The sequence below is a fragment of the Oncorhynchus keta genome, chromosome 24 (genome assembly GCF_023373465.1).
Source record: "Oncorhynchus keta strain PuntledgeMale-10-30-2019 chromosome 24, Oket_V2, whole genome shotgun sequence".
Classification (NCBI taxonomy): domain Eukaryota; kingdom Metazoa; phylum Chordata; class Actinopteri; order Salmoniformes; family Salmonidae; genus Oncorhynchus; species Oncorhynchus keta.
In genome coordinates, this window is record NC_068444.1 from 25315102 (window position 1) to 25342027 (window position 26926).

The 26926-nt window shown below is 44.6% G+C and overlaps 1 protein-coding gene across 1 annotated transcript in view; it reads left to right on the plus strand.

Annotated features, from left to right (window-relative positions):
- tanc2b (tetratricopeptide repeat, ankyrin repeat and coiled-coil containing 2b) overlaps positions 1 to 26926 on the plus strand; it is a 133088-nt gene that overhangs the window by 19538 nt on the left and 86624 nt on the right. Inside the window, 2 exon segments of the mRNA XM_052478001.1 lie at positions 2184 to 2261; positions 19082 to 19261. Coding sequence (XP_052333961.1) covers positions 2184 to 2261; positions 19082 to 19261 — 258 coding nt within the window.

Sequence of the window (26926 nt, forward strand, 5' to 3'; positions counted from 1 at the left end):
CTTTTCGCACCAAAGTACGTTCATCTCTAGGAGACAGAATGTGTCTCCTTCCTGAGCGGTATGACGGCTGCATGGTCCCATGGTGTTTATACTTGCGTACTATTGTTTGTACAGAAGAACATGGCACCTTCAGGCGTTTGGAAATTGCTCCCAAGGATGAACCAGACTTGTGGTGGTCTACAATTTGTTTTTGAAGTCATGGCTGATTTCTTTTGATTTTCCCATGATGTCAAGTAAAGAGGCACTTAGTTTGAAGGTAGGCCTTGAAATACATCCACAGATACACCTCCAATTGACTCAAAGGAGGTCAATTAGCCTATCACAAGCTTCTAAAACCATGGCATAATTTTCTGTAATTTTCCAAGCTGTTTGAAGGCACAGTCAACTTAGTGTATGTAAACTTCTGACCCACTGGAATTGTGATACAGTGAATTATAAGTGAAATAATCTGTGTGTAAACAATTGTTGGAAAAATTACTTGTATCATGCACAAAGTAGATGTCCTAACCAACTTGCCAACACATTTGGATATAATAGTTTGATGCTTTCAGCGATGCTGTGTAGACTGAAACAACCAAACAAAAAAGCATTACTGAAAGCATCACATTATATCCACGTGTTATTCTATAAACAACCAAACTAAAAATAAAGATAGCAGAATAGACCTTTGTCAAAGTGGTGAGGGTGGTGTTGGCAGTTAGGAACCAGGGTAACAGAATGAGACGGTGTCAACCTCTCACTACCCCAGTTCTCACACTAACACACTCCGGCCCTCCGGGTCATTTTATCAGTCTATCGACAAGCTATATCTTTCCACCAGCAGCCCAATCTATACTGTATGGGCATAACAGCATACTGTGCACAGATGTACAGTATCTGTATTTGTGGGTTTATGATCGGTTGAAATAGACAAGTGTTTGTTTGGGTGAAGACACACACACAGGACTCTTTGATGGTAACACATTTGGTGCATCCACCATTGCCAGAGTACACAACCCTTAGCAATATAGACTCACACCGTTTTGTACTTCGGTGGCAAGCCAAGATCTACTACAGAGAGAGAGGAAATCCATTGTCTTAGATAACTTTCAAACAACGGCTTGGTTTATAAATGGGCTGACTTAATACTAGTGGGATGTGTGATTTAGGAATAAATCATGATATGCCACAAAGCCCCTTGCAGAGTTAGGCTGCATCCCAAATGTCACCATATTCACTGTTTAGTACACTACTTTTAACCAGGGCCCATACAGCTCTGATCAAAAATAGTGCCCTATATAGGAAATAAGGTGCCATGCAGTCTTAGTTGTACTGTAGATCACTACCTATGATAGATACTCGGCCTTGTCAAACAGACCCTGTATTGGAGAGGCAAAGCAGGCGCTGGCCCATCGACCCCCTAATCCAGCCCTGCTCCATCCACTGTGGTTAATCCACACTTTTACACTCATCATTTGCTGCTGCTACTCTGTTCTTTATTTTACTCTTATTGTTATCTATCCGGATGCCTAGTCACTTTACCCTGCCTTTATGTACTTATCTACCTCAAATACCTCATAGCCCTGCACATTGATCTGGTACTCCTGTATATAGCTCCATTCTTGAGTATTTTATTCCTCTTTTGTTACCATTTTTATTTTTAAACTCTTCATTGTTGAGAAGGGTTCGTGTAACAAGCATTTCACTGTAAAAAGTCTACACCAGTTGTATTCGGTGCATCCTCAGTCCTCTGGGCCCACAGTAATTGATCCTCATATAATTAGCCAACTTTCATAAAACGCCTACTGTATTGTACTGTACCACCAGTCCTATCTCTCACTCATCCAGAAGGACTAGCTCTGGATCACCACTCCTCTCAGTATTGTAACAGTTCTCTCGTGGGCGGGCCCTGGGCTTTGGACTAGGGCCTGGTTGGTGTCTTCAGTCTACATCCCAACCCACCTTGATGAAGAAGAATTGTGTGTACTTTGCCAGTTTGCGGGATCGTCTGGGTCCCTGGAGGAGGGGTGTGGAGGGGCTGTGTGTCAGTAGTCTCCTGGGGGTCCTGAGGTCCCAGTCTTGGCTGGTGGAGGATGAGGTGGCCTACCTGGAATGCCAGCCACACTGCCGCACTCATTCTCTCTCCTTTTCCTGGCATCCCCACGCTCACACTCTCTCCTCTTTGTCTCACTCCTCATCTGCAGATGGAGGGAGTGAGGACCTGCCAGAACCCCGATCGCCCAGTGTAGAGCACCACCACCACCTGAGCCACACCGGTCAAGGTAGGTAGTTACACTACTGGGTGTACTCTATTCTGTGGACCAAATCCCCTCTCGCTCTCTTCTCCCCTCCCCTCTTTCCCCCTACTTTTCCCAATGCATTTTTCTTAACCACATCTGACCATAATATGAAATATTGTTTCTTCATTCATCCATCTCTTCTTTCTTCCTTCCTTTATGCTCATACTATTTTCCTGCCTCTCTTTCCTCTCTTCCCTGGAGCAACAGAGAGGGCATGAGGCTGTTTAAAGGGTTGTATTTTATATGAGTTAACAACAGAGGATTTAATAACTTCTAGAGAAGTGACGTAATAATTTTGTGGAGAGAGTACGCTGTATGAATTTTTATGTTCCTGTAAATGTGTCTGAATCTGTTATCCCTGGAAGTATACTCTGGGCAGAAAGAGAAACAATATTGGCTATTGTGTCTGTCAACAATATACAGTAGATGTTATAGACTACAATTCTTGAGTTCCGCTTCCGTATGACTATTTTAGTCCATATGATTTGCCGATTGGTATCCTTGCACTTTTTGAGCTGTATGCTTCTATGAGTGGGTGTGTGTTTGCGTCTGTGTGTTTTGTTCTGTGAAGTGGCTCTAACGCCCTTCAAAAATCCCTGTCTGTCTCAACAATTCAACAAGTAGCACTCAAAATCACCCCTATCCTTTTGTTCTGAAGTTTTTCGGGAGCTAAGCCATTTACCAGTTCAATGTAGCTACAGTACCTCTCGTCTTCTATCCCCTCACCCTCCCCCCAGACCCTTGGCTCACAGCAAACTTTTCTCGGCTCTCAGACATTTGTGTAAAGCTGTTAAGGAGAGAAAAGACAACGTGTTCCCTAAAAGGCCGCTTCTCTTGAATTACCCTCTGGTGTGCATTCACACCCTGCAGATAGACAGACAAACATGAGGGGATTGTCATGCTGAGGGATCTGGCCAAACCACGGCTGCTGCTACAGTGCATGCCTCCCTGGCTCAATGGATTTAGTCTCTCAGGCAGAGCTGAAACCACAGAGATTGGGTATAGTGTCGGTATGCTGTAAGCAGGCCCTGGCTGTGTCTGTCTATATCACAGCCTGGCTGTCACACACACAGCCCTCTATGGGGACTACTGTGGAGTTGTCACTTAATGGCTCCTGCTGTCTGCTGTCTGCTATGCTAGCTGATGTTATGTGAAGGTGTTGGCCAGTTGGTGAGACAGCTCTGTCTGTCTGGTGGGATGGGGCCGTCTGGGCTGTGATTCAGTGTTGAGGGAGAAAATGGCTGTAGAGGGTTTTATACAGATATGTTCTTGTGCCAGGGAATGTGAGAATAAAACTTGTGACAAACAGAACCTGTGATATTTAGAGGGAGGTGTTGCTGTGGTTTAGTGATTGCTGCTGTGCTCTTTCAGAAATTCAGCTCCCTTATGGGTTGGTTGTCTTTAGATAATGGTTGCACTCACAGCTCTATTCTAGCTACATATCTCTGATGGTTAGACAACGTTTCTGTGTTATATCAGAGATGACGGGTTTCTGGAACATTGTTATTGAGGGAAACAGCGAGGCATCCTGTCATGTAAGCAGCATGTGGTGCTTGTCTGCCTGCAGGACTATTATCACTGCTGGGTCAAGCCAGGCAGATCCCAGTCAATACCTCAGCATCATCACAACATGGGTCACTCTCCATGTTTCCACATTCACTTCACTTTACCCTGGATACTCTCTGAAATTATACATGTAGAGAAGAAACTACTTCCTATGAACACCCTACCCAGCAAACCAAAATTGGTTCTGTGAAAGTTCCCTGAACATTCATTAGGTCTCTGCAAATGTCCTCATAACACAAAAACGGTCTAGTCGTGCTGATGATTAAAGAATGTTTGTATAAAACGTTAGCCAGATGTTGCAAGACATTTCCGAGAACAAATGTAATGTGTTCTTTAAAGATTCCCAGAATGTTTCATTAGGTTGTGGGAACAGTCTGGTGGTAACATTGTGGGGACATCACAAAAGATATGTTCCCAAAACACAAACTGTCCACTTGTGCAGATGATTCTACAATGTTTCTTTTAGGTTGCAAAAAACATTCACAACACATTTAGCTTTTCTTTAAAGTTTCCCAGTGGGAACATTGTGGGGATTTGACAAGAGATAGGTTCCCAAAATGCTAAAACTGCCCAGTTGTGCTGACATGCAGATAATGTTTGTATCAAGGTGCACGAAACATTCCTTTGATGTTGCAAGAATGTTGACATAACAGGCTTTCTAAGTTCTTTAAAAGTTTCCAGAACATGTAATTAGGTTGTGGGAACAGTGTGGATACATTACAAGAGATGACATTAATACAATGTTTAAGTTAGGTAATGTTGTAAGAATGTTCACAGAACACCTGAGCTGTGTTTGAATTCCCATACTAATATACTGAATACTACATACTTAATACTATTAGTTCATTTTAGTATACTGTAAACAAATGGTATCCTTTCAGTTGAGTGTACGAGTGCGTTGCCTGTCTATCAGAAGTTGATGCTGTTGAATTGCAACTTCTTGCTAGCTTGTTAGCTTAACACATTTCTAGCTAGCCATCTTACAACTTTATTAACAATGTCCATTGAGAATGTATATGGGTGACCTGGACCTCAAACCCCACTACCGAATTACTACTCTCTTTTGACGGCCTGGTAGAGCAAGAAGACCAGGACTATGGATGTGGCAAGACCTTGGAAAGCTTCCTGTTTGTCTATTGGCTTGCCAGTGGCACTTCGTACTGTGTAATGTCCGAGGCATTTGATGTCCCCCGGAACACAGTGCACAATGTCATCCACAGAGTCAGTGATGGGATCACGAAGAAGGTCATCCATTTTTACATCACAAGATGAAATGCAGGAGGTTGATCTATTCTTATCAGCTTCAGGCCATCTCTGACCACAGGTGCAGGTTCATCGACATCTACATTGCCTTCCTCGGTTATGTGTACAAAGCCAGGGTCCTGAAACACAGCCCTGTGTATGTTCAGAGCCTGTACCCACCACAAGGGTGGTTTCTCCTCGGGGATGGTGGGTATCCCTGGTTGGGGGATCCCATCTGTCTGATGACACCCTACAGGCAGCCAGTGAGGGGCGCAGTGGAGGCCACCTACGATGCAAAGCATTCCAAGGCGAGGAATGTGTCGGAGCGGTCCTTCGGGATGATGAAGACTCATTGGCGCTCAATCTTGATGGTCCTGGAGGTGAATCTTACCTTTGTGCCTGAGGTGGTCACATGCTGCGCTATGCTCCACACCGTCTGCCTCAGCAACGAGGACATTGTGGACCCTGAGGAGAATCATGGTGGAGACCTGGACCAGCCTCAGCAGCTGAGATACCAGCTCCTGCTACCATGATACCAATTGTGCCGGAGGAGATGGCTGACGTTTTACATTTTTCCTAACCAATTGTGCTATTGTGTGTGTTTTTTCGCATTATTTGTAACTTAGTTTGTACATAATGTTTCTGCCATTGTCTCTTATGACTGAATAGAGCTTCTGGACATCAGAAAAGCGATTACTCACGTTGTGCTGGACTAATATTTTTTCTTTAACGAGTCGGACACAACCCAAGTCCCTGTCATTCGCATTAAGAAGAGATGGAGATATAGGGGACGTAGGTCAGGGTGCCTTGTAGGAATCCGATGGTGAGTGGATAACCCGCCTCTACCTTCCATACCATTAGCCAACTTCCAATCATTTTATAATAAACTGGATGAGCTCCGATCAAGACTATCCTACCAACGGGACATTAAAAACTGTAATATATTATGTTTCACAGAGTGGTGGCTGAATGACGATATGGATAACATACAGCTGGCTGGGTTTTCCGATCATCTGCAAGATAGAACAGCTGCCTCCGGTTAGACAACGGGTGGCAATCTGTGTCTATTTGTAAATAACAGCTGATGCCCAACATCTAATATTAAGGATGTCTCGAGGTTTTGTATCTCATGATAAGCTGTAGACGACGCTAGTTTTCATCTATATTTTTCGTAGCTGTCTATTTACCACCACAAACTGATGTGTCATGTTCTGACCTTATAACAAAATAACTGTCTTTGTTTTAGCATGGTCAGGGCGTGAGTTGGGTGGGTTGTCAATGTTCCTTTTCTATGTGGTGTTTTTGTGTTTGGCCTGGTATGGTTCTCAATCAGAGGCAGGTGCCGTTAGTTGTCTCTGATTGAGAATCATACTTAGGTAGCCTTTTCCCACCTGTGTGGTGTGGGGGATTCTTTTCTGTTCAGTGTTTTTTCAGCACCATACAGGACTGTTCGTTTGTCGTTTTATTTGTTTCTTTCAGTGTTCATTACATTATTAAAAATATGAACACTTACCACGCTGCGCTTTGGTCCTCCTATTCTTCCAACTCCCCGTGCTTCCCTTGGAGAGAGGTGGACCAGGCAGGCACCGTGTTATGCCTTGAGGCGCACCCTTCCCCGGTGCGCAGGCATAGCCCGGTGCGTTGCAGTGCCTCGTATCGGCCGGGCCAGAGTGGGCATCGAGCCAGGTGCCATGAACGCGCTCAGCGCATCTGGTCTCCAGTGCATCTCCTCGGGCCGGGGTACATGGCACCAGCCCTACGCATGGTGTCCCCGGTTTGCCAGCACAGCCCAGTGCGGTCTATCCCACCTCGCCGCACTGGCCTGGCTACGGGGAGTATCCAGCCAGGTAGGGTTGTGCAGGCTCAGTGCTCGAGACCTCCAGTGCTCCTCCACGGCCCGGTCTATCCGGTGCCTCCTCCACGCACCAGGCCTCCGCACCAGACTGTCTCTCTGTCTCCTCCCTACAGGTGCTACCGCCTGTCCAGCGCTGCCAGAGTCTCCCGTCTGTCCTGAGCTGCCGGAGTCTCCCGTCTGTCCTGAGCTGCCGGAGTCTCCCGTCTGTCCTGAGCTGCCGGAGTCTCCCGTCTGTCCTGAGCTGCCGGAGTCTCCCGTCTGTCCTGAGCTGCCGGAGTCTCCCGTCTGTCCTGAGCTGCCGGAGTCTCCCGTCTGTCCTGAGCTGCCGGAGTCCCCCGTCTGTCCTGAGCTGCCGGAGTCCCCCGTCTGTCCTGAGCTGCCGGAGTCCCCCGTCTGTCCTGAGCTGCCGGAGTCGCCCGTCTGTCCTGAGCTGCCGGAGTCGCCCGTCTGTCCTGAGCTGCCGGAGTCGCCCGTCTGTCCTGAGCTGCCGGAGTCGCCCGTCTGTCCTGAGCTGCCGGAGTCGCCCGTCTGTCCTGAGCTGCCGGAGTCGCCCGTCTGTCCTGAGCTGCCGGAGTCGCCCGTCTGTCCTGAGCTGCCGGAGTCGCCCGTCTGTCCTGAGCTGCCGGAGTCGCCCGTCTGTCCTGAGCTGCCGGAGTCGCCCGTCTGTCCTGAGCTGCCGGAGTCGCCCGTCTGTCCTGAGCTGCCGGAGTCGCCCGTCTGTCCTGAGCTGCCGGAGTCGCCCGTCTGTCCTGAGCTGCCGGAGTCGCCCGTCTGTCCTGAGCTGCCGGAGTCGCCCGTCTGTCCTGAGCTGCCGGAGTCGCCCGTCTGTCCTGAGCTGCCGGAGTCGCCCGTCTGTCCTGAGCTGCCGGAGTCGCCCGTCTGTCCTGAGCTGCCGGAGTCGCCCGTCCTGTCCGGAGCTGCCGGAGTCGCCCGTCTGTCCTGAGCTGCCGGAGTCGCCCGTCTGTCCTGAGCTGCCGGAGTCGCCCGTCTGTCCTGAGCTGCCGGAGTCGCCCGTCTGTCCTGAGCTGCCGGAGTCGCCCGTCTGTCCTGAGCTGCCGGAGTCGCCCGTCTGCCCTGAGCTGCCGGAGTCGCCCGTCTGCCCTGAGCTGCCGGAGTCGCCCGTCTGCCCTGAGCTGCCGGAGTCGCCCGTCTGTCCTGAGCTGCCGGAGTCGCCCTTCTGTCCTGAGCTGCCGGAGTCGCCCGTTACTCCGGTGCTGCCGGAATCGCCCTTCACTCCGGAGCTGCCGGAATCGCCCATCACTCCGGCGCTGCCGGAATCGCCCTTCACTCCGGAGCTGCCGGAATCGCCCTTCACTCCGGAGCTGCCGGAGTCTCCCGCCTGTCCGGTGCTGCCGGAATCTCCAGTCCATTCGGGACCCGTTGCTAGGGTCCCCAGTCCGAGGTCGGCGGCGAGGATTGCCGCTCGAAAGGCGCCACCGAGGCGGGTTTCAGAGGCGGATAAAGACTATGGTGGAGTGGGGTCCATGTCCCGCGCCAGAGCCGCCACCACGGACAGACACCCACCCAGACCCACCCCTATCGGTTCAGGTTTTGCGGCCGGGGTCCGCACCTTTGGGTGGGGGGGGTACTGTCACGTTCTGACCTTAGTTATTTTGTTAAGTCTTTGTTTTAGTATGGTCAGGGTGTGAGTTGTGCGGGTTGTCTATGTTCCTTTTTCAATGTGGGGATTTTGTGTTTGGCCTGGTACGGTTCTCAATCAGAGGCAGGTGTCGTTAATTGTCTCTGATTGAGAATCATACTTAGGTAGCCTTTTCCCACCTGTGTGGTGTGGGGGATTCTTTTCTGTTCAGTGTTTTTTCAGCACCATACAGGACTGTTCGTTTGCTGTTTTATTTATACTTTTAGGCCATATCGCCAATCCCTGCATGGGAAAGGGCAGTGTAGAGTGCAATAGAGATTGCATCATCTGTGGATCTGTTGGGGCGGTTTGCAAATTGGAGTGTGTCTAGGATTTCTGGGATAATGGTGTTGATGTGAGCCATGACCAGCCTTTCAAAGCACTTTAAGGCTACAGATGTGAGTGCTACGGGTCGGTAGTCATTTAGGCAGGTTACTTTAGTGTTCTTGGGTACAGGCACTATGGTGGTCTGCTTAAAATATGTTGGCATTACAGACTCAGACAGTGACAGGTTGAAAATGTCAGTGAAGAGAAGACACTTGACAGTTGGTCAGCGCATGCTCGCAGTACACGTCCTTTAAATCCGTCTGGCCTTGCGTCCTTGTGAATGTTCGACTGCGGAGAGCATGATCACACAGTCTTCCGGAACAGCTGGTGGTCTCATGCATGTTTCAGTGTTATTTGCCTCGAAGTGAGCATATAAGTAGTTTAGCTCATCAGATAGGCTTGTGTCACTGGGCAGCTCTCGGCTGTGCTTCCCTCTGTAGTCTGTAATGGTTTACAAGCCCTGCCACATCCGACGAGCGTCAGAGCCGGTGTAGTACGATTCGATCTTAGTCCTGTACTGACGCTTTGCCGGTTTGATGGTTCGTCGGAGGGCAAATAGGGATTTCTTATAGGCGCCCGGGTTAGAGTCCCGCGCTTTGAAAGAGGCAGCTCTAGCCTTTAGCTCAGTGTGGATGTTGCCTGTATCCATGGCTTCTGGTTGGGGTATGTATAGTTGAAGTCGGAAGTTTACATACACCTTAGCCAAATACATTTAATCTCAGTTTTTCACAATTCCTTTTAATCATAGTAAATATTCCCTGTCTCAGTTAGGATCACCACTTTATTTTAAGAATGTTAAATGTCAGAATAATAGTAGAGAGAAATAATTTATTTCAGCTTTGATTTTTTTCATCACATTCCCAGTGGGTCAGACGTTTACATACACTTAATTAGTATTTGGTAGCATTGCCTTTAAATTGTTTTTATCTTGGGTCAAACTTTTCGGGTAGCCTTCCACAAGCTTCCCACAATAAGTTGGATGATTTGTGGCCCATTCCTCCTGACAGAGCGGGTGTAACTGAGTCAGGTTTGTAGGCCTCCCTGCTCACATATGCTTTTTCAGTTCTGCCCACACATTTTCTGTGGGATTGTGGTCCGGGCTTTGTGTTGGCCATTCTAATGCCTTGACTTAGTTGTCCTTAAGCCATTTTGCCACAACTTTGGAAGTATGCTTGGGGTCATTGTCCATTTGGAAGACCCATTGCGACCAAGCTTTAACTTCCTGACTGATGTCTTGAGATGTTGCTTCAATATATCCACATACTTTTCCTTCCTTATGACGCCATCTATTTTGTAAAGTGCACTAGTCCCTCCTGCAGCAAAGCACCCCCACAACATGACGCTGCCACCCCCGTGCTTCACAGTTGGGATGGTGTTCTTTGGCTTGCAAGGCTCGCCCTTTTTCCTCCAAACATAATGATGGTCATTATGGCCAAGCAGTTCTATTTTTGTTTCATCAGACCACTGGACTTTTACAAAAAGTACGATCTTTGTCCCCATGTGCAGTTGCAAACCGTAGTCTGGCTTTTTTATGGCGGTTTTGGAGCAGTGGCTTCTTTCTTGATGAGCGGCCTTTCAGGTAATGTCGATATAGGACTCGTTTTTACTGTGGATATAGATACTTTTGTACCTGTTTCCTGCAGCATCTTCACAAGGTCCTTTGCTGCTGTTCTGGGATTGATTTGCACTTTTCGTACCAAAGTACGTTCATCTCTAGGAGACAGAACGCGTCTCCTTCCTGAGCGGTATAACGGCTGCGTGGTCTCATGGGGTTTATACTTGCGTACTATTGTTTTTACAGATGAACATGGTACCTTCAGGCGTTTGAAAATTGCTCCCAATGATGAACCAGACTTGTGGAGGTCTACAAAAATAATTCTGCGGTCTTGGCTAATTTCTTTTGATTTACCCATGATGTCAAGCAAAGAGGCATGGAGTTTAAAGGTAGGCCTCGAAATACATCCACAGATACACCTCCAATTGACTCAAATGATGTCAATTATTCTATCACAAGCTTCTAAAGCCAATGACATCATTTTCTGGTATTTTCCAAGCTGTTTAAAGGCATAGTCAACTTAGTGTATGGTAAACTTCTGACCCACTGGAATTGTGATACAGTGTATTATAAGTGAAATAATCTGTCTGTAAACAATTGTTGGAAAATGTACTTGTGTCATGCACAAAGTAATGTCCTAACCGACTTGCCAAAACTATAGTTTGTTAACAAGAAATTTGTGGAGTGGTTGAAAAACGAGTTTTAATGACTCCAACCTAAGTGTATGTAAACTTCTGACTTCAACTGTACATGCGGTCACTGTGGGGATGACGTCATCGATGCACTTATTGATGAAGCCAATGACCGATGGTGTATTCCTCAATGCCATCGTAGGAATCCCGGAACATATGTGCTAGCAAAACAGTCCTGTAGTTTAGCATCTGCTTCATCTGACCACATTTTTATTGATCTAGTCACTGGTGCTTCCTGCTTGAATTTTTGCTTGTAATAGGAATCAGGATGGTGGAGTTACGATCAAATTTGCCAAATTGAGGGCAAGGTAGAGCTTTGTATGCTTCTCTGTGTATGGAGTGAAGGCGGTCCACAGTTTTTTTCCCCTCTGGTTGCACATTTAACATGCTGATAGAAATTTTACCTGCATAAACGTCCCTGGCTACTTGGAGCGCCGCCTCTGGGTGAGCATTTTCTTATGGCGGAATACAGCTTATTCAATGCTGTCTTAGTGCCAGCCTCCAACTGTGGTGTTATGTAAACAGCTATGAAAAATACAGATGAAAACTTTCTCGGTAGATCGTGTGGTCTACAGCTTATCATGAGATACTCTACCTCAGGCGGGCAATGGCTTGAAACTTCCATAGATATCGTGCACCAGCTGTTATTTACAAAAATACATAGGCTCCTGCCCCATGTCTTACCAGACGTCGCTGTTCTATCCTGCCGGTTCAGAGCATTACCAGCCAGCTGTATGTTTATAGTGTCTTCGTTCAGCCACGACTCCATGGAGCATAAGATATTATAGTTTTGAATGTCGTGTTGGTAGTTTAATCTTGCGTGTAGGTCATTGATTTTATTCTCCAAAGATTGCACGTTTGCTACCAGAATGGAAGGAAGTGGGGGTTTATTTGATTGCCTATGAATTCTCAGAAGGCAGCCCGCCGTCTGGCCCCTTTTTCTCAGCCTCCTCCTCATGCAAATCACAGGGATCTTGGCCTGTTCTCGAGAAAGCAGTATATTGTTTGCGTTGTACTCGTCAGACTCATTACATTTAGAAAAGGATTCTGCCAGTCCGTGGTGAGTAATCGCAGTCCTGATGTCCAAAAGTTATTTTCGGTCACAAGAGATGGTAGCGGCAACATTATGTCCAAAATAATTTTTAAAACAATTTTTTAAAACGAACAAAAAACCTGTGCCCCGGCACATCGACTCTGTACCAGTTTGCCTCGTTACTGTTTTTTTTGTTGTTTCTCTTTCATTATTCTTTTTTAAAAAATTCTTACTTCAGTTTATTTTTGTAAATACTTAACACAAATTTTTCTTCAAATTGCATTGTTGGTTAATGGCTTGTAAGTAAGTATTTCACTTTAAGGTCTACACCTGTTGTGTTCGGCTCATGTGACAAATGCAATTTCATTTGATTTGATCATCAGGAGTGGGCAATGTTGCAGCACCTGCTAGCCCCATCCCAGGTCACCACAACTGCTGCAATTCCCCACCAGTAGAAAACAACCCATGTGATCCTCACCGCCGCACAACTTGTTTTTTGAAACTTAATTGTTGATTCTTAAATCATTCAATATCACCCGTGTTTACATTTGACATAACTTACTGTTCTGTTTTTTATAATATTACCAGTTTTCATATTTGAAAGATTTTCTATTCTGCTGTTTGTGTGTGGTGGAGCTCTTTTAAGAGCTTCATGGCATAAAACGTATGTTTTTGTTGTTAATACAATGTTCTATAATAAAAGCTGTGTGGCCTTTACTTGACGTAACTTTTTTAAATAATTGAATAAAATAAAAAACTAAACAAAACACATGTATTTTTATATTAGCACTGGCATTTATAGGCAGGCTCGATCAAGTGCTCAAATAGTTTGAAAGAAAACATTTGGCATTGGAACCAGATCTGGAACAATCAATGCCTGATATATTGGCAACTTTATTGGAACTAGGCACTGGCAAATAAAAACATTACTTTTTGTCATTAAAATCCTCCAAACCCTCAACAGTCCAGCCTCCCTCTGTCTATTATCCTCGTCTCTCCGTCTATTCTCATCTCCCTCCACATGAATTCTCGTTGTCCCTACGCCTATTCTCCTCATCCATCATCCTCCTGTACTCCTCCTCTCTCTTCTACTCCTTCTTCTTGTACTCCTCCTCTATCTTCTCCCTCTTGCTGTCCTCCTCAACTCTGTTTTCCTTGTCTCTCTTCTCTCTTTTTATTGCATCTTTCTCTCTTTTCATCATGAGTGCTGGCCGGCCTCTCTCTTTTGATCTATGTCCTGCATCTCTCTGAGTAGTGTGACCCACTCTGGCTCTCTCTTCCTCTTGGGAGTTCTATCTTTTTCTCCCTCTCTCTCTCTCTCTCTCTCTCTCTCGGTTCCTGAACTTTTCCTGAAAACACCACTACCTCCTGGCTGGATGAGGCAATGACAACAAGTGGTGTAATAGCGGGCCTTATGTGAATTGGGCCATCAGGTGCTCTCCCCTCCCTCTGTACTCACCCCAGTTTGGGGACACTTCAAATCCTAAAAGAAACCAGTTAGCTGGACTCACCATACTCACCATACAACCTGGACATTGTGAAGATATTGAGACATTTTAGATGTCTACTGTATACAGAAAATAAATACTTTTATCTTTGTCCTTCCCCTTCTGACAGTACACTTGCACAAATGCCCTAGGCAAAGCACAGTAATATATTACAGTTACCAACTATCAGTTGGCAAATACAGATAAAATACACCCAGGCATGAGTAACCAATTGAAAGGTGAATTGATGCCAGCACAAAACTTGTATTTTTTGTCCCCCCAAATTTCCTGCCAACCTGTAACGTTATCACTCGCTCCCAAGTATGTATTGCATCATGAATGTAATTGAGCCAGATCATATAAGCTGCAGTAACTTAACAGTCTAGTGATTGTTAATGTTAGGTAATGTTCCCAGCAATTCAGCTTCTTACTCAAACCCCTTCAAGGCCGCATGCCTCTTTCCTGTGAACCGGAATGAGTTTCTAGCACGCCAGGTGAATGAACTTCAGTCCTTATGATGTAAATAGACACCCTTTTTAGATAAACCTGTGGCAAGTTAACGTGACATAAGTCAGGTTTAAAACCATTAGCTACCAACCGCATATAAGCCTCATGTTGGGTAGTTAGTTAGCATTCACACTGAACAACAATATAAACACAACAGGCGAAAATGTCAAACGTTTTACTGAGTTACAGTTCATATAAGGAAACCAGTCAATTTAAATAAATTAATTAGACCCTAATCTATGGTTTTCACCTGACTGGGCAGGGGCGCAGCCATGGGTGGGCCTCGGAGGGCATAGGCCTAGCCACTGGGGAGCCAGGCCCAGCCAATCAGAATAAGTTTTTCCCCACAAAAAGGCTTTATTACAGACAGAAATACTCCTCAATTTACACAGCTGTCCGTTTGACTGGTCTCAAACAATCCCACAGTTAAAGAAGCCGGATGTGGAGGTCCTGGGCTCGTTACACGTGTTCTGCTGTTGTGGGGCCGGTTGAACGTACTGCCAAATTCTCTAAAACGACATTGGAGGCAGCTTATGATAGATGAATGAACATTCAATTCTCTCACAACAGCTCTGGTGGACATTCCTGCAGGTAGCATGCTATTTGCATGCTCCCTCAAAAGTTGAGACATCTGTGGCATTGTGTTGTGTGACAAAACAGCGCATTTTAGAGTGGCCTTTTATTTTCCCCAGCACAAGGTGCACCTGTGTAATGATAATGATGTTTAATCAGCTTCTTGATATGCCACACCTGTCAGGTGGATGGATTATCTTGGCAAATGAGAAATGGTCACTGACAGGGATACTAACAGGGAGGTAAACAAATTTGTGCACAAAATCTGAGAGAAATATGCTTTTTGTGCACATGGGAAATTTCTGGGATCTTTTATTTCAGCTCATGAAACATGGAACCAACACTTTTATATTTATGTTCAGTATAGTTAATATATGGGCAAGTTTGATGTATTAGTAGCCAACTGATGTTCTCTAGCGAGCTAACATACAGATACATATGTATATGCTATGCGGTTTGTAAGGCTAGCGTTGCTAACAAATTGTCAGCCAACATAACGTTTAATTTAACTTACTTGACAAGTCATTAGTTTTATATTACCTTGCTCAACATTTTCTTAACATTTGTTATAATTAGCTAAAGCGATGAATATTTACTTTTTGTATTTACATTTGTATCCGCTCTCGTCGAACTTCGGCTGCATATTTTCTGCCATTTTCTTCAAATCTGAAAATGTTGTGAAGCTTCGCATTTAAGTGGAATACAACACAAAATGTGTCAGAAACATCTATCTTTTTTTTAACACATCCATGTTGTGTTACTTTTAACATAAAGTGTTGCCCTTTAAAAAAATCCTGTTGGATTAGCGATTTTTCCAATAGAATCCAAGATTCTCACAATCATATAGGATTTTGTCACCTCTATCAAAATCCCGTTGGAATCCTGTTGGAATCCTGCTGGACTGGAGAAGATTTTGTTACCTCTATCAGAATCCTATATCCTACTATATCCTACTTTCTTTCCTATTGGAATTCTAAAGAAATCTGATTGGATCCTATTGTTTTTTTATTTTCATGTTATTTATTTTTTACAATACAAAACACACATACAAACAACAACATACAGATGCACACAAACATCCACAACGTCGCCCCTGCCCAGACCCACCTGCTCACACCCCCATCTCCAACACTTGTATCATGTGCCACATGGCCTCAAACTGCACCAATTTGTTTCTCTCTGTTGCCCACACACTTTCAACATTTAGATAATAAAGCATTTTACCTTTCCATTGTGTTAATGATGGATGACTGGTTGATTTCCAGTTTTGAAGTATGCTTTTACAAGATGATTGACAAGAAAAGTGTCGTCCAACCCATTGGGTATCTCACTGCACCTTCTTATGCCATGTCTTGAAATATGCAGACAGACGGATTAAAAATAAATGTATCCTAAAGGAGTCTTGTAGGATTGTGTCACCCCAATCAGAATCTTATTAGAACCCATTAAATTATAGTTTGTTGTCATTAGTTTGAGTAAAATACAACAACATTAATTACAAAATGTTATATGATCGGAAACACTGACGTCTTTGAGGATAACACAGTGCCACCGACTCGGCCCGCTACCAAGGACTGTGGGCTCTCCTTCTCCGTGGCCGACGTGAGTAAGACATTTAAGTGTGTTAACTTTCACTAAGCCTGCCAACCCAAACTGCATCCACAGTCGCGTCCTCAGAGCATGCGTGTGTTTACGGACATATTCAATCTCTCCCTATCCCAGTCTGCTGTCCACACATGCTTCAAGATGTCCACCATTCTTCTTGTACCCAAGAAAGCAAAGGTAACTGAACTAAATGACTGTCGCCCCATAGCACTCACTTCTGTCATCATGAAGTGCTTTGAGAGACCAGTCAAGGATCATATCACCTCTGCCTTACCTGACACCCTAGACCCACTTCAATTTGCTTACCGCCCCAATAGATCCACAGACAATGTAATCGCCATCACACTGCATACTGCCCTATCTATAGCTCAGCATTCAGCACCTTAGTACCCTCCAAGCTCATCATTAAGCTTGAGGCCCTGGGTCTGAACCCCACCCTGTGCAACTGGGTCCTGGACTTCCTGACAGGCCACCCCCAGGTGGGAAGGTAGGAAGCAAACCCTCCACTTCATTGATCCTCAACACTGGGGCCCCACAAGAATGCGTGCTCAGCCCCCTCCTGTACTCTGTTCACCCATGACTGCGTGGCCGCGCACACCTGCAACTCAATCAGCAAGTTTGCAGACGACACAACGGTAGTAGGCCTGATTACCAACAATGACGAGACAGCCTATAGGGAGGAGGTGAGGGCTTGGGAGTGTGGTGCCAGGAAAATAACCTCTCATCCAACGTCAACAAATCAAAGGAGCTGATCGTGGACTTCAGGAAACACCAGAGGGAACACCCCCATCCACATCAACGGGACCACAGTGGAGAAGGTGGAAAGCTTCATGTTCCTCAGCGTACACATCACGGACGATCTGAAATGGTTCACCCACACAAACATTGTGGTGAAGAAGGCGCAACAGCACCTCTTCAACCTCAGGAGGCTGAAGAAATTTGGCTTGGCACCTAAAACCCTCATAAACTTTTACAGATGCACAATTGAGAGCATCCTGTTGGGCTGTATCACCTCCTGGTACAGCAACTGCACCGCCCGCACCACAGGGATCTCCAGAGGGTGGTGCGGTCTGCCCAACGCATCACCGGGGGGCATACTACCTGCCCTCCAGGACACCTACAGCACCTGATGTCACACGAAGGACAAAAAGATCATCAAGGACAACAACCACCCGAGCCACTGCCTGTTCACCCTGCTATCATCCAGAAGGCGAGGGTAGTAAAATCCTATAGATAGGATAGGTTCCAAAAGATATTCTATAGGATGTGTGTTGAAAGGGTGTCTTGAGTAATTTACACAAATCATGTGTTAAATGTGACAGCATTTTGATTGTGTTAAAAGTAACACGCTATCCCTAGCTAGACACACGGATGTGTTAAAAAATAACACAGCGTGTTGTTTTTTACAAATCTGTTCTAAGTGTGTAGCCATGGCAGTATGGTCAATCAGGAATTCCATGCTTCATTTTTTATCTTCTTAGACATGACTAACCCAAGGAAATACTGGTAACTGGGTTATTCCCCATCACTTCACCCATCCTCTGTGTATTCTGCGTACTTCCGGGCTCATATTTACAAGGTATCCAGGACTGTAAGTGCTGATCTACGATCACTTTTGCTTTTCAGATCATGAAAAATAAGATATGGGGGGGACCATATCAAGCATCTCAAAGGCGGAATTACATCGGGTGCGTTTTTTTACAGTTGGTCTATATTCTGCATTTCAGTCTGAATTTATAAATCTGGACAAAATAAAGACATCCTTTCTTTTAGTAGAGTATATCTGATACACAGTAAAGAAACATGGTTAAAAAATATGTGGGATTGAACCTGCAATTTTCAGATATGCAGCCAGATCATTAACCCTCCGGGTCAATGTTACCACAACCTAAAGAAATGTGTGAGGAACTATTAAAGAACATAATGCATTTGTTCTGGTAATGTTGTTGTAATATTAGGTTAATGTTTTTTGCATCCTAAAATAAACGTATTATCATCTGCACACCTGGATGGTTTTTGTGTTTTGGGAACATGTCTTTTGTCCCACAATGTTACCACCAGACTGTTCACACAACTTAATGAAACATTCTGGGAACCTTTTAAAAAACAGACGTGTTCTGGGAATGTTCTTGTAACATCAGGCAAATGTTTTATTCAAGCATTGCATAATCATCAGCACTACTGGACAGTTTTTGTGTTATGAGAACATTGTCTGCAACCTAACAAATGTTCTAGGAATGTTCACAGAACCAATTTAGTTTGCTGGGAAAGCATTACTGATACATTGTCATATTACATTACCTGGAAACCTAATAAAAACTTTTGGGGAATGTTAGGCGAACATTCCAAGGATAGTTCATTTAAAACACAAAAAAGGTATTTAAAACGTTGTTTTTAATGTTTTTGGGATGTTATCATCCTAATGTTAGATAAAACCTTAACTAGAACTTAATGAGAAAATTGTCTAATGTTCTGGGAATGTTCCCGGTTTGCTAAGTATCTACAATGCCACTAGAAGGACATGTATAATGCCTTATAAGTTATGCATAATGCAATACAATGCACAACAAATACGCTAATAACTGTTCTGAAACATCTATCTATCTACACTCACAATACTGTAAATGTTGTAATGCCAGACGTTAAATGAAATAGCTAGTATATGCGTGGAACATTAATATTATTGTCTTGTGACGCTGACTTTTCTGCTTCCTCCTGCAGGTGGTAGTATAGACAGTGACTGTGCCTTTGAGGGCGACTATGCCCTTCCGCCTCTCTCTATGACCGAGGGCATGCAGCACATCCGCATCATGGAGGGCGTTTCACGCTCCCTGCCCTCCTCCCCACTGCTCACACACCAGACCATCAGTGTCCGGCTGCAGCCCACCAAGAAGCTCACAGGTAATGGTCACAGAAATATACACAACACCTCCACGGGAGAAATCCCGAAGGTCAAACTGTGTTGTTGTTTGCTCCTTTGGGCGTTCGGTTAATAACCAATCGCACTCATTCGTGTTGGAATGTCGTGTGGGGGAATACAGTCAGTTACATGATGGTAAATGGGAAGTTGGATGCTTACGTCAGTGTTCACTGATGCCGGTCAACACAAGTCATTGTGCACTCAATAAATGATTAACTACAGCCCATTAATAATCACTCCAGGCTTACCTAATAGCTAGGCTGGGATGCCAGGAATGGCAGATATGAGCTGTGGTTGTCTGTCTATCTTCCTAACCTGCTCGTCTCTGACCTTGTCACTCACTGATCATTTCCTGTCACAGTCATCTCGGAAATCAGCCTCTCTCTCTCTCTCTCTCTCTCTCTCTCTCTCTCTCTCTCTCTCTCTCTCTCTCTCTCTCTCTCTCTCTCTCTCTCTCTCTCTCTCTCTCTCTCTCTCTCTCTCTCTCTCTCTCTCTCTCTCTCTCTCTCTCTCTCTCTCTCTCTCTCTCTCTCTCTCTCTCTCTCTCTCTCTCTCTCTCTCTCTCTCTCTCTCTCTCTCTCTCTCTCTCTCTCTCTCTCTCTCTCTCTCTCTCTCTCTCTCTCTCTCTCTCTCTCTCTCTCTCTCTCTCTCTCTCTCTCTCTCTCTCTCTCTCTCTCTCTCTCTCTCTCTCTCTCTCTCTCTCTCTCTCTCTCTCTCTCTCTCTCTCTCTCTCTCTCTCTCTCTCTCCTACAGAGTGAAAGGGATTGGGTGTGAAACGCATTGTCCAACATTCACCACTAGGGTGCGGTTTACCACTCTCATCCTCGTGATTCAGCCTAGTTGTATCATTAACCCTCTCCTACAATGCCTTCAGAATGTATTTACACTCTTGAGTTTTTCCCCGTTTTGTTGTGTTACAGCCTGAATTTACAATGGATTACATTGAGCTGTTTTATCGCTGGCCTTCACACAACACAATCCAACTGATATTATGTTTTCAGAATGTTTACCAATTAATAAAAAAAGAAAAGCTGAAATGTCTTGAGTCAATAAGTATTTAACCCATTTGTTATGGCAAGCTTAAATAAGTTCAGGACTAAAAATGTGTTTACAAGTCACATAATAAGTTGCATGGACTTACTCTGTGTGCAATAATAGTGTTTGACATGATACAATGATACATGATACACATACAATTATCTGTAAGGTACCTCAGTCGAGTAGGGAATTTTAAACACAGATTCAACCACAAAGTCCAGATTCAGCCTAGCAAAGAAGGACACCTATTGGTAGATGAAAACAAAAAAGAAATAAACACATTGAATATCCTTTTGTTTCAATATAACCAGTCAATACAAAGATACAGGTGTCCTTTCTAACTCAGTTGCCAGAGAGGAAGGAAACCGCTCAGGGATGTCACCATGAGGCCAATGGTGACTTTAAAACAGTTACAGAATTTAATGGCTGTGATAGGAGAAAATTGAGGAAAGATTAGCAACTTAGTTAGGTCACAATACTAACCTAATTGACAGACTGAAAAGAAGGAAGCCTTGCCAGAAAACAAATATTCCAAAACATGCATCCTCTTTGTAACAAGGCACTAAAAAAGACTAAAAACAATATGACAGCAATTAACGTTTTGTCCTGAATTCAATGTGTTATGTTTGGGGCAAGTCCAATACAACACATTACTGAGTACCACCCTTTTTCAAGGATAGTGGTGGCTGCATCATTTTATAGGTATGCTTGTAATAGTTAAAGACAGGGAAGTTTTTCAGAATAAAAAATAAACGGAATGGAGTTAAGAACAGGTCAAAATCCTAGAGGAACACCTGGTTCAGTCTGCTTTCCACCAGACACTGGTAGAGGAAAACACCTTTCAGCAGGACAATAACCTAAAACACAAGGCCAAATCTACACTGGAGTTGCTTACCAAGAAGACAGTGAAGTTTTCTGAGTAACCAAGTTAGTTTTGACTTCTGCTTGAAAATCTATGTCAAGATCTGAAAATGGTTGTCTAGCAATGATCAACAAGAATATTTTTGAAAAGTATAATTGAAATGTTGCACAATTCAGGTGTGGAAAGCTCTTAGAGACTTACCCAGAAAGACTCACAGCGGTAATCGCTTCCAAATGCATTGAATCAGGGGTGTGAATACTTATATAAATGAGATGTTTCTGTATTTAATTTAAAATAAATTTGAGAAAATGTTCAATTCAATTCAGGCAGTAACACAACAAAATGTGGAATAAGTCAAGGGGTATGAATACTTTCTGAAGGCACTGTATATGCTGCTGTGTGTTTGTACACCATACAGAATGATTTATTTCTCTAGACTGGGCTTTTTAAAAGCCCTGTTATCTTAACCGGGGGTGCTGCTTCCTACTGCTGGAAGAGCAGGCTTTCTGTTGTTAGTGACAGGAGCCAGGAGAGTTTGGGTCGGATCGGAGGGAACGGGGCCTGAAAATTACATCTCATAGCGAGCCAATCTCTTTCTCCGTCTCTCTCTCTCTCTCTCTCTCTCTCTCTCTCGCTCTCTCTCGCCCTCTCGCCCTCTCTCTCTCTCGCTCGCCCTCTCGCCCTCTCTCTCTCTCTCGCCCTCTCGCTCGCCCTCTCGCCCTCTCGCCCTCTCTTTCTATCTCTGCCTCTGTCTCTATCTCTGCCTCTGTCTCTATCTCTGCCTCTGTCTCTCTCTGTCTCTGTCTCTCTCTGTCTCTGTCTCTCTCTGTCTCTCTCTGTCTCTCTCTGTCTCTGTCTCTCTCTGTCTCTGTCTCTGTCTCTGTCTCTCTCTCTCTCTGTCTCTCTCTGTCTCTCTCTGTCTCTCTCTCTGTCTCTCTCTCAACTCCACACTGCTTACAGCCCCCTTTGTCTGTTTAATCCACTTTTCTTCCCTCTCTCCTTTCCTCTTTCGTGTCTGTAGAACATTCAGCCTAATTTACTAACACTTTCATCTGTGCGAATCAAAAGGAATTCTGGGAGTTTCATTGTGCTTGCTGTTATCTTGATGACTGTTGTCGTAGAGAGGAGCGTTGTTGTTTTAAGAATAACTTGATGAATAACACAGAAATGGCTCTCGTTCTCTCTTTGTTATGCAAGTCCTTATTTCACAGTTTGGTTGTGAACACTGTGACTGTGTATACATGCACAGTCATTCAATTTATGATTTACAATTTGCCTTGTTATTGCAATATAATCATAATTATAATTTGCCTTGTTAATGCAATATAATCATAATTATAAATTGCCTTGTTAATGCAATATAATCATAATTTGTTTGGTTAATGTATGCCAGTTAGATGCTGATAGTGATGCAGATGCAGTTGCTGCTGTGGTGTGTTTTGGGAGGTAACATGGGAATAAGAGATCCTCATTACATTTAATTTGATACTCCGCTGTGTGCTAACTCTGCTGCATTGCTACTTTCATGCGTTTTATTTTACCTCTGCACAATGAGTCCAACTGCATCAGCATGCTGCATGCATGTGTGCCAGTGCAAAGATGTACCACCTCTGGAGTGTAGCTTACGCACCTGTTCATGTCTTTTGCAAAATAGAAATAAATAGTCTTTCTCTGCCTTTTAATCTGCCTCGAAGTCAGATGTGGGCATCCATAGCCACAACACCAGATTGGGCATGGTCCCGAGCACCCCAGCCTTCTTCCCACTCTTTAATTAATCCAACCCAGTGCCACTCCTTTACACCGCCTGCCAGTGCCAAGTTACAATATGGGCATCTGAGGCTCAGGCTTCATCCCAAATGGCACCCTATTCCCTTTATAGTGCAATACTTTCGAACAGGGTTCGTAGTGCACTGTACAGGCAATAGGGTGCCATTAGGGATGCATATCAAAGCCTCTCCACCTCCCAGCACCCAGCAGGGACCAGCAGGCTTCAGCAGCAGGCACAACCAGAGCAGGTCTTCGGCCTGGCTGGATGCACCTTGATCCCCTCATGGAGGGCCTCCCTTTCTCCTTTCCTCCCCAGCTCTCACCAGTCTTACCCAGCCCTCCCCTGCACACCAAGTATTCCCCAGCTCTCACCTAGTTCTCATTTGCTTTCCCCCGTGCTCCCCCTTCCCTCTCTTTCCCTCCCCAGACCTCCCCTGCTATCCCCAGCCCTCCACAGCAGCATCCTCCCCCTTCTCCTCCTCAGCCCTACCACCAGCCCTCCTGCTCTGCCTTGATTGGCCTCAGGGAGCTGGGAGCTGGTAGGGAGCTGGCAGGCAGTAGAACTGTTTTATTGGCTTATTCAACGTCACTGTTCCAGATAGAATGACAATGCTCTGAAAGCAGTGCTGACCTTTTTAGGAAATCAATGCGTTTCTGATTTAATCTCTTCTCCTCACTCCGCTCTCTCTGCCTGCGTGGAGGTTTCACCCAGGGGGTCCCAGCTGCTCTGAACCCAACCTGTGAAATGGATTGGAGAGGCAGGCAGGAGGGCAGGAGCTGCCAGAGGGTGCCTAAGGCTATACCCCTTTACAGAGCCTGCGGTATCATGGTCTGCATCCCAAATGCCACCCTATTCCCTATGGGCCCTGGTAAAAAGTAGTGCGCTATAAAGGGAATAGGGTGTCATTCGGAAGGCAACCATGGTGCCACAATTCCTCCGGCTGGTGTGGAAATGTCACACTGCCTTTGGTCCAGAGGATCACAAGAGCAGCCTGTTCTCTCTGGTGGTGGGTTCTGAACACTGGGCAGCAGACAGCAACATCCTGACCTGTCTGTTCTCTCTGGTGGTGGGTTCTGAACACTGGGCAGCAGACAGCAACATCCTGACCTGTGTGTTCTCTCTGGTGGTGGGTTCTGAACACTGGGCAGCAGACAGCAACATCCTGACCTGTCTGTTCTCTCTGGTGGTGGGTTCTGAACACTGGGCAGCAGACAGCAACATCCTGATCTGTCTGTTCTCTCTGGTGGTGGGTTCTGAACACTGGGCAGCAGACAGCAACATCCTGACCTGTGTGTTCTCTCTGGTGGTGGGTTCTGAACACTGGGCAGCAGACAGCAACATCCTGACCTGTCTGTTCTCTCTGGTGGTGGGTTCTGAACACTGGGCAGCAGACAGCAACATCCTGACCTGTCTGTTCTCTCTGGTGGTGGGTTCTGAACACTGGGCAGCAGACAGCAACATCCTGACCTGTGTGTTCTCTCTGGTGGTGGGTTCTGAACACTGGGCAGCAGACAGCAACATCCTGACCTGTCTGTTCTCTCTGGTGGTGGGTTCTGAACACTGGGCAGCAGACAGCAACATCCTGACCTGTGTGTTCTCTCTGGTGGTGGGTTCTGAACACTGGGCAGCAGACAGCAACATCCTGACCTGTCTGTTCTCTCTGGTGGTGGGTTCTGAACACTGGGCAGCAGACAGCAACATCCATTAACTATAGCGGATTAGAGTCGTGACCTGTCTGGGCTTCAAACACTCAGCATTGATTCCATTCAACTGCTATGCTATTGTGTTCTTGGATCTCTCCCACCATTGCTGCTAGCCCACTGTGATGTGTGTTTGGGTTTAGTCTGGAATGGCTGAGGAGTTGATACACATGAAAAGGATAACACTTGCAACACACATGAAATGGATAACACATGCAATACCCATTAAATGGATAACACTTGCAGTACACATGAAATGGATAACACATGCAATACCCATGAAATGGATAAAACATGCAATACCCATGAAATGGATAACACATGCAATACCCATGAAATGGATAAAACATGCAATACCCATGAAATGGATAACACATGCAATACCCATGAAATGGATAACACATGCAATACCCATGAAATGGATAACACATGCAATACCCATGAAATGGATAACACATGCAATACCCATGAAATGGATAAAACATGCAATACCCATGAAATGGATAACACATGCAATACCCATGAAATGGATAAAACATGCAATACCCATGAAATGGATAACACATGCAATACCCATGAAATGGATAACACATGCAATACCCATGAAATGGATAACACATGCAATACCCATGAAATGGATAACACATGCAATACCCATGAAATGGATAACACATGCAATACCCATGAAATGGATAACACATGCAATACCCATGAAATGGATAACACATGCAATACCCATGAAATGGATAACACATGCAATACCCATGAAATGGATAAAACATGCAATACCCATGAAATGGATAACACATGCAATACCCATGAAATGGATAACACATGCAATACCCATGAAATGGATAACACATGCAATACCCATGAAATGGATAACACATGCAATACCCATGAAATGGATAACACATGCAATACCCATGAAATGGATAACACATGCAATACCCATGAAATGGATAACACATGCAATACCCATGAAATGGATAACACATGCAATACCCATTAAATGGATAACACATGCAATACCCATGAAATGGATAACACATGCAATACCCATGAAATGGATAACACATGCAATACCCATGAAATGGATAACACATGCAATACCCATGAAATGGATAACACATGCAATACCCATGAAATGGATAACACATGCAATACCCATGAAATGGATAACACATGCAATACCCATGAAATGGATAACACATGCAATACCCATGAAATGGATAAAACATGCAATACCCATGAAATGGATAACACATGCAATACCCATGAAATGGATAACACATGCAATACCCATGAAATGGATAACACATGCAATACCCATGAAATGGATAAAACATGCAATACCCATGAAATGGATAACACATGCAATACCCATGAAATGGATAAAACATGCAATACCCATGAAATGGATAACACATGCAGTACACATGAAATGGATAACACTTGCAGTACACATGAAATGGATAAAACATGCAGTACACATGAAATGCATAACACTTGCAATACACATGAAATGGATAACACTTGCAGTACACATGAAATGCGTAACACTTGCAATACACATGAAATGCGTAACACTTGCAATACACATGAAATGGATAACACATGCAGTACACATGAAATGCATAACACTTGCAATACACATGAAATGGATAACACTTGCAATACACATGAAATGCATAACACTTGCAATACACATGAAATGGATAACACATGCAATACACATGAAATGCGTAACACTTGCAATACACATGAAATGCATAACACTTGCAATACACATGAAATGCATAACACTTGCAATACCCATGAAATGGATAACACTTGCAATACACATGAAATGCGTAACACATGCAATACACATGAAATGGATAACACATGCAATACACATGAAATGCATAACACTTGCAATACCCATGAAATGGATAACACTTGCAATACACATGAAATGCGTAACACATGCAATACACATGAAATGGATAACACATGCAATACACATGAAATGCGTAACACTTGCAATACACATGAAATGCATAACACTTGCAATACACATGAAATGCATAACACTTGCAATACACATGAAATGGATAACACTTGCAATACACATGAAATGCGTAACACTTGCAATACACATGAAATGGATAACACTTGCAATACACATGAAATGCGTAACACTTGCAATACACATGAAATGCATAACACTTGCAATACACATGAAATGCATAACACTTGCAATACACATGAAATGGATAACACATGCAATACACAT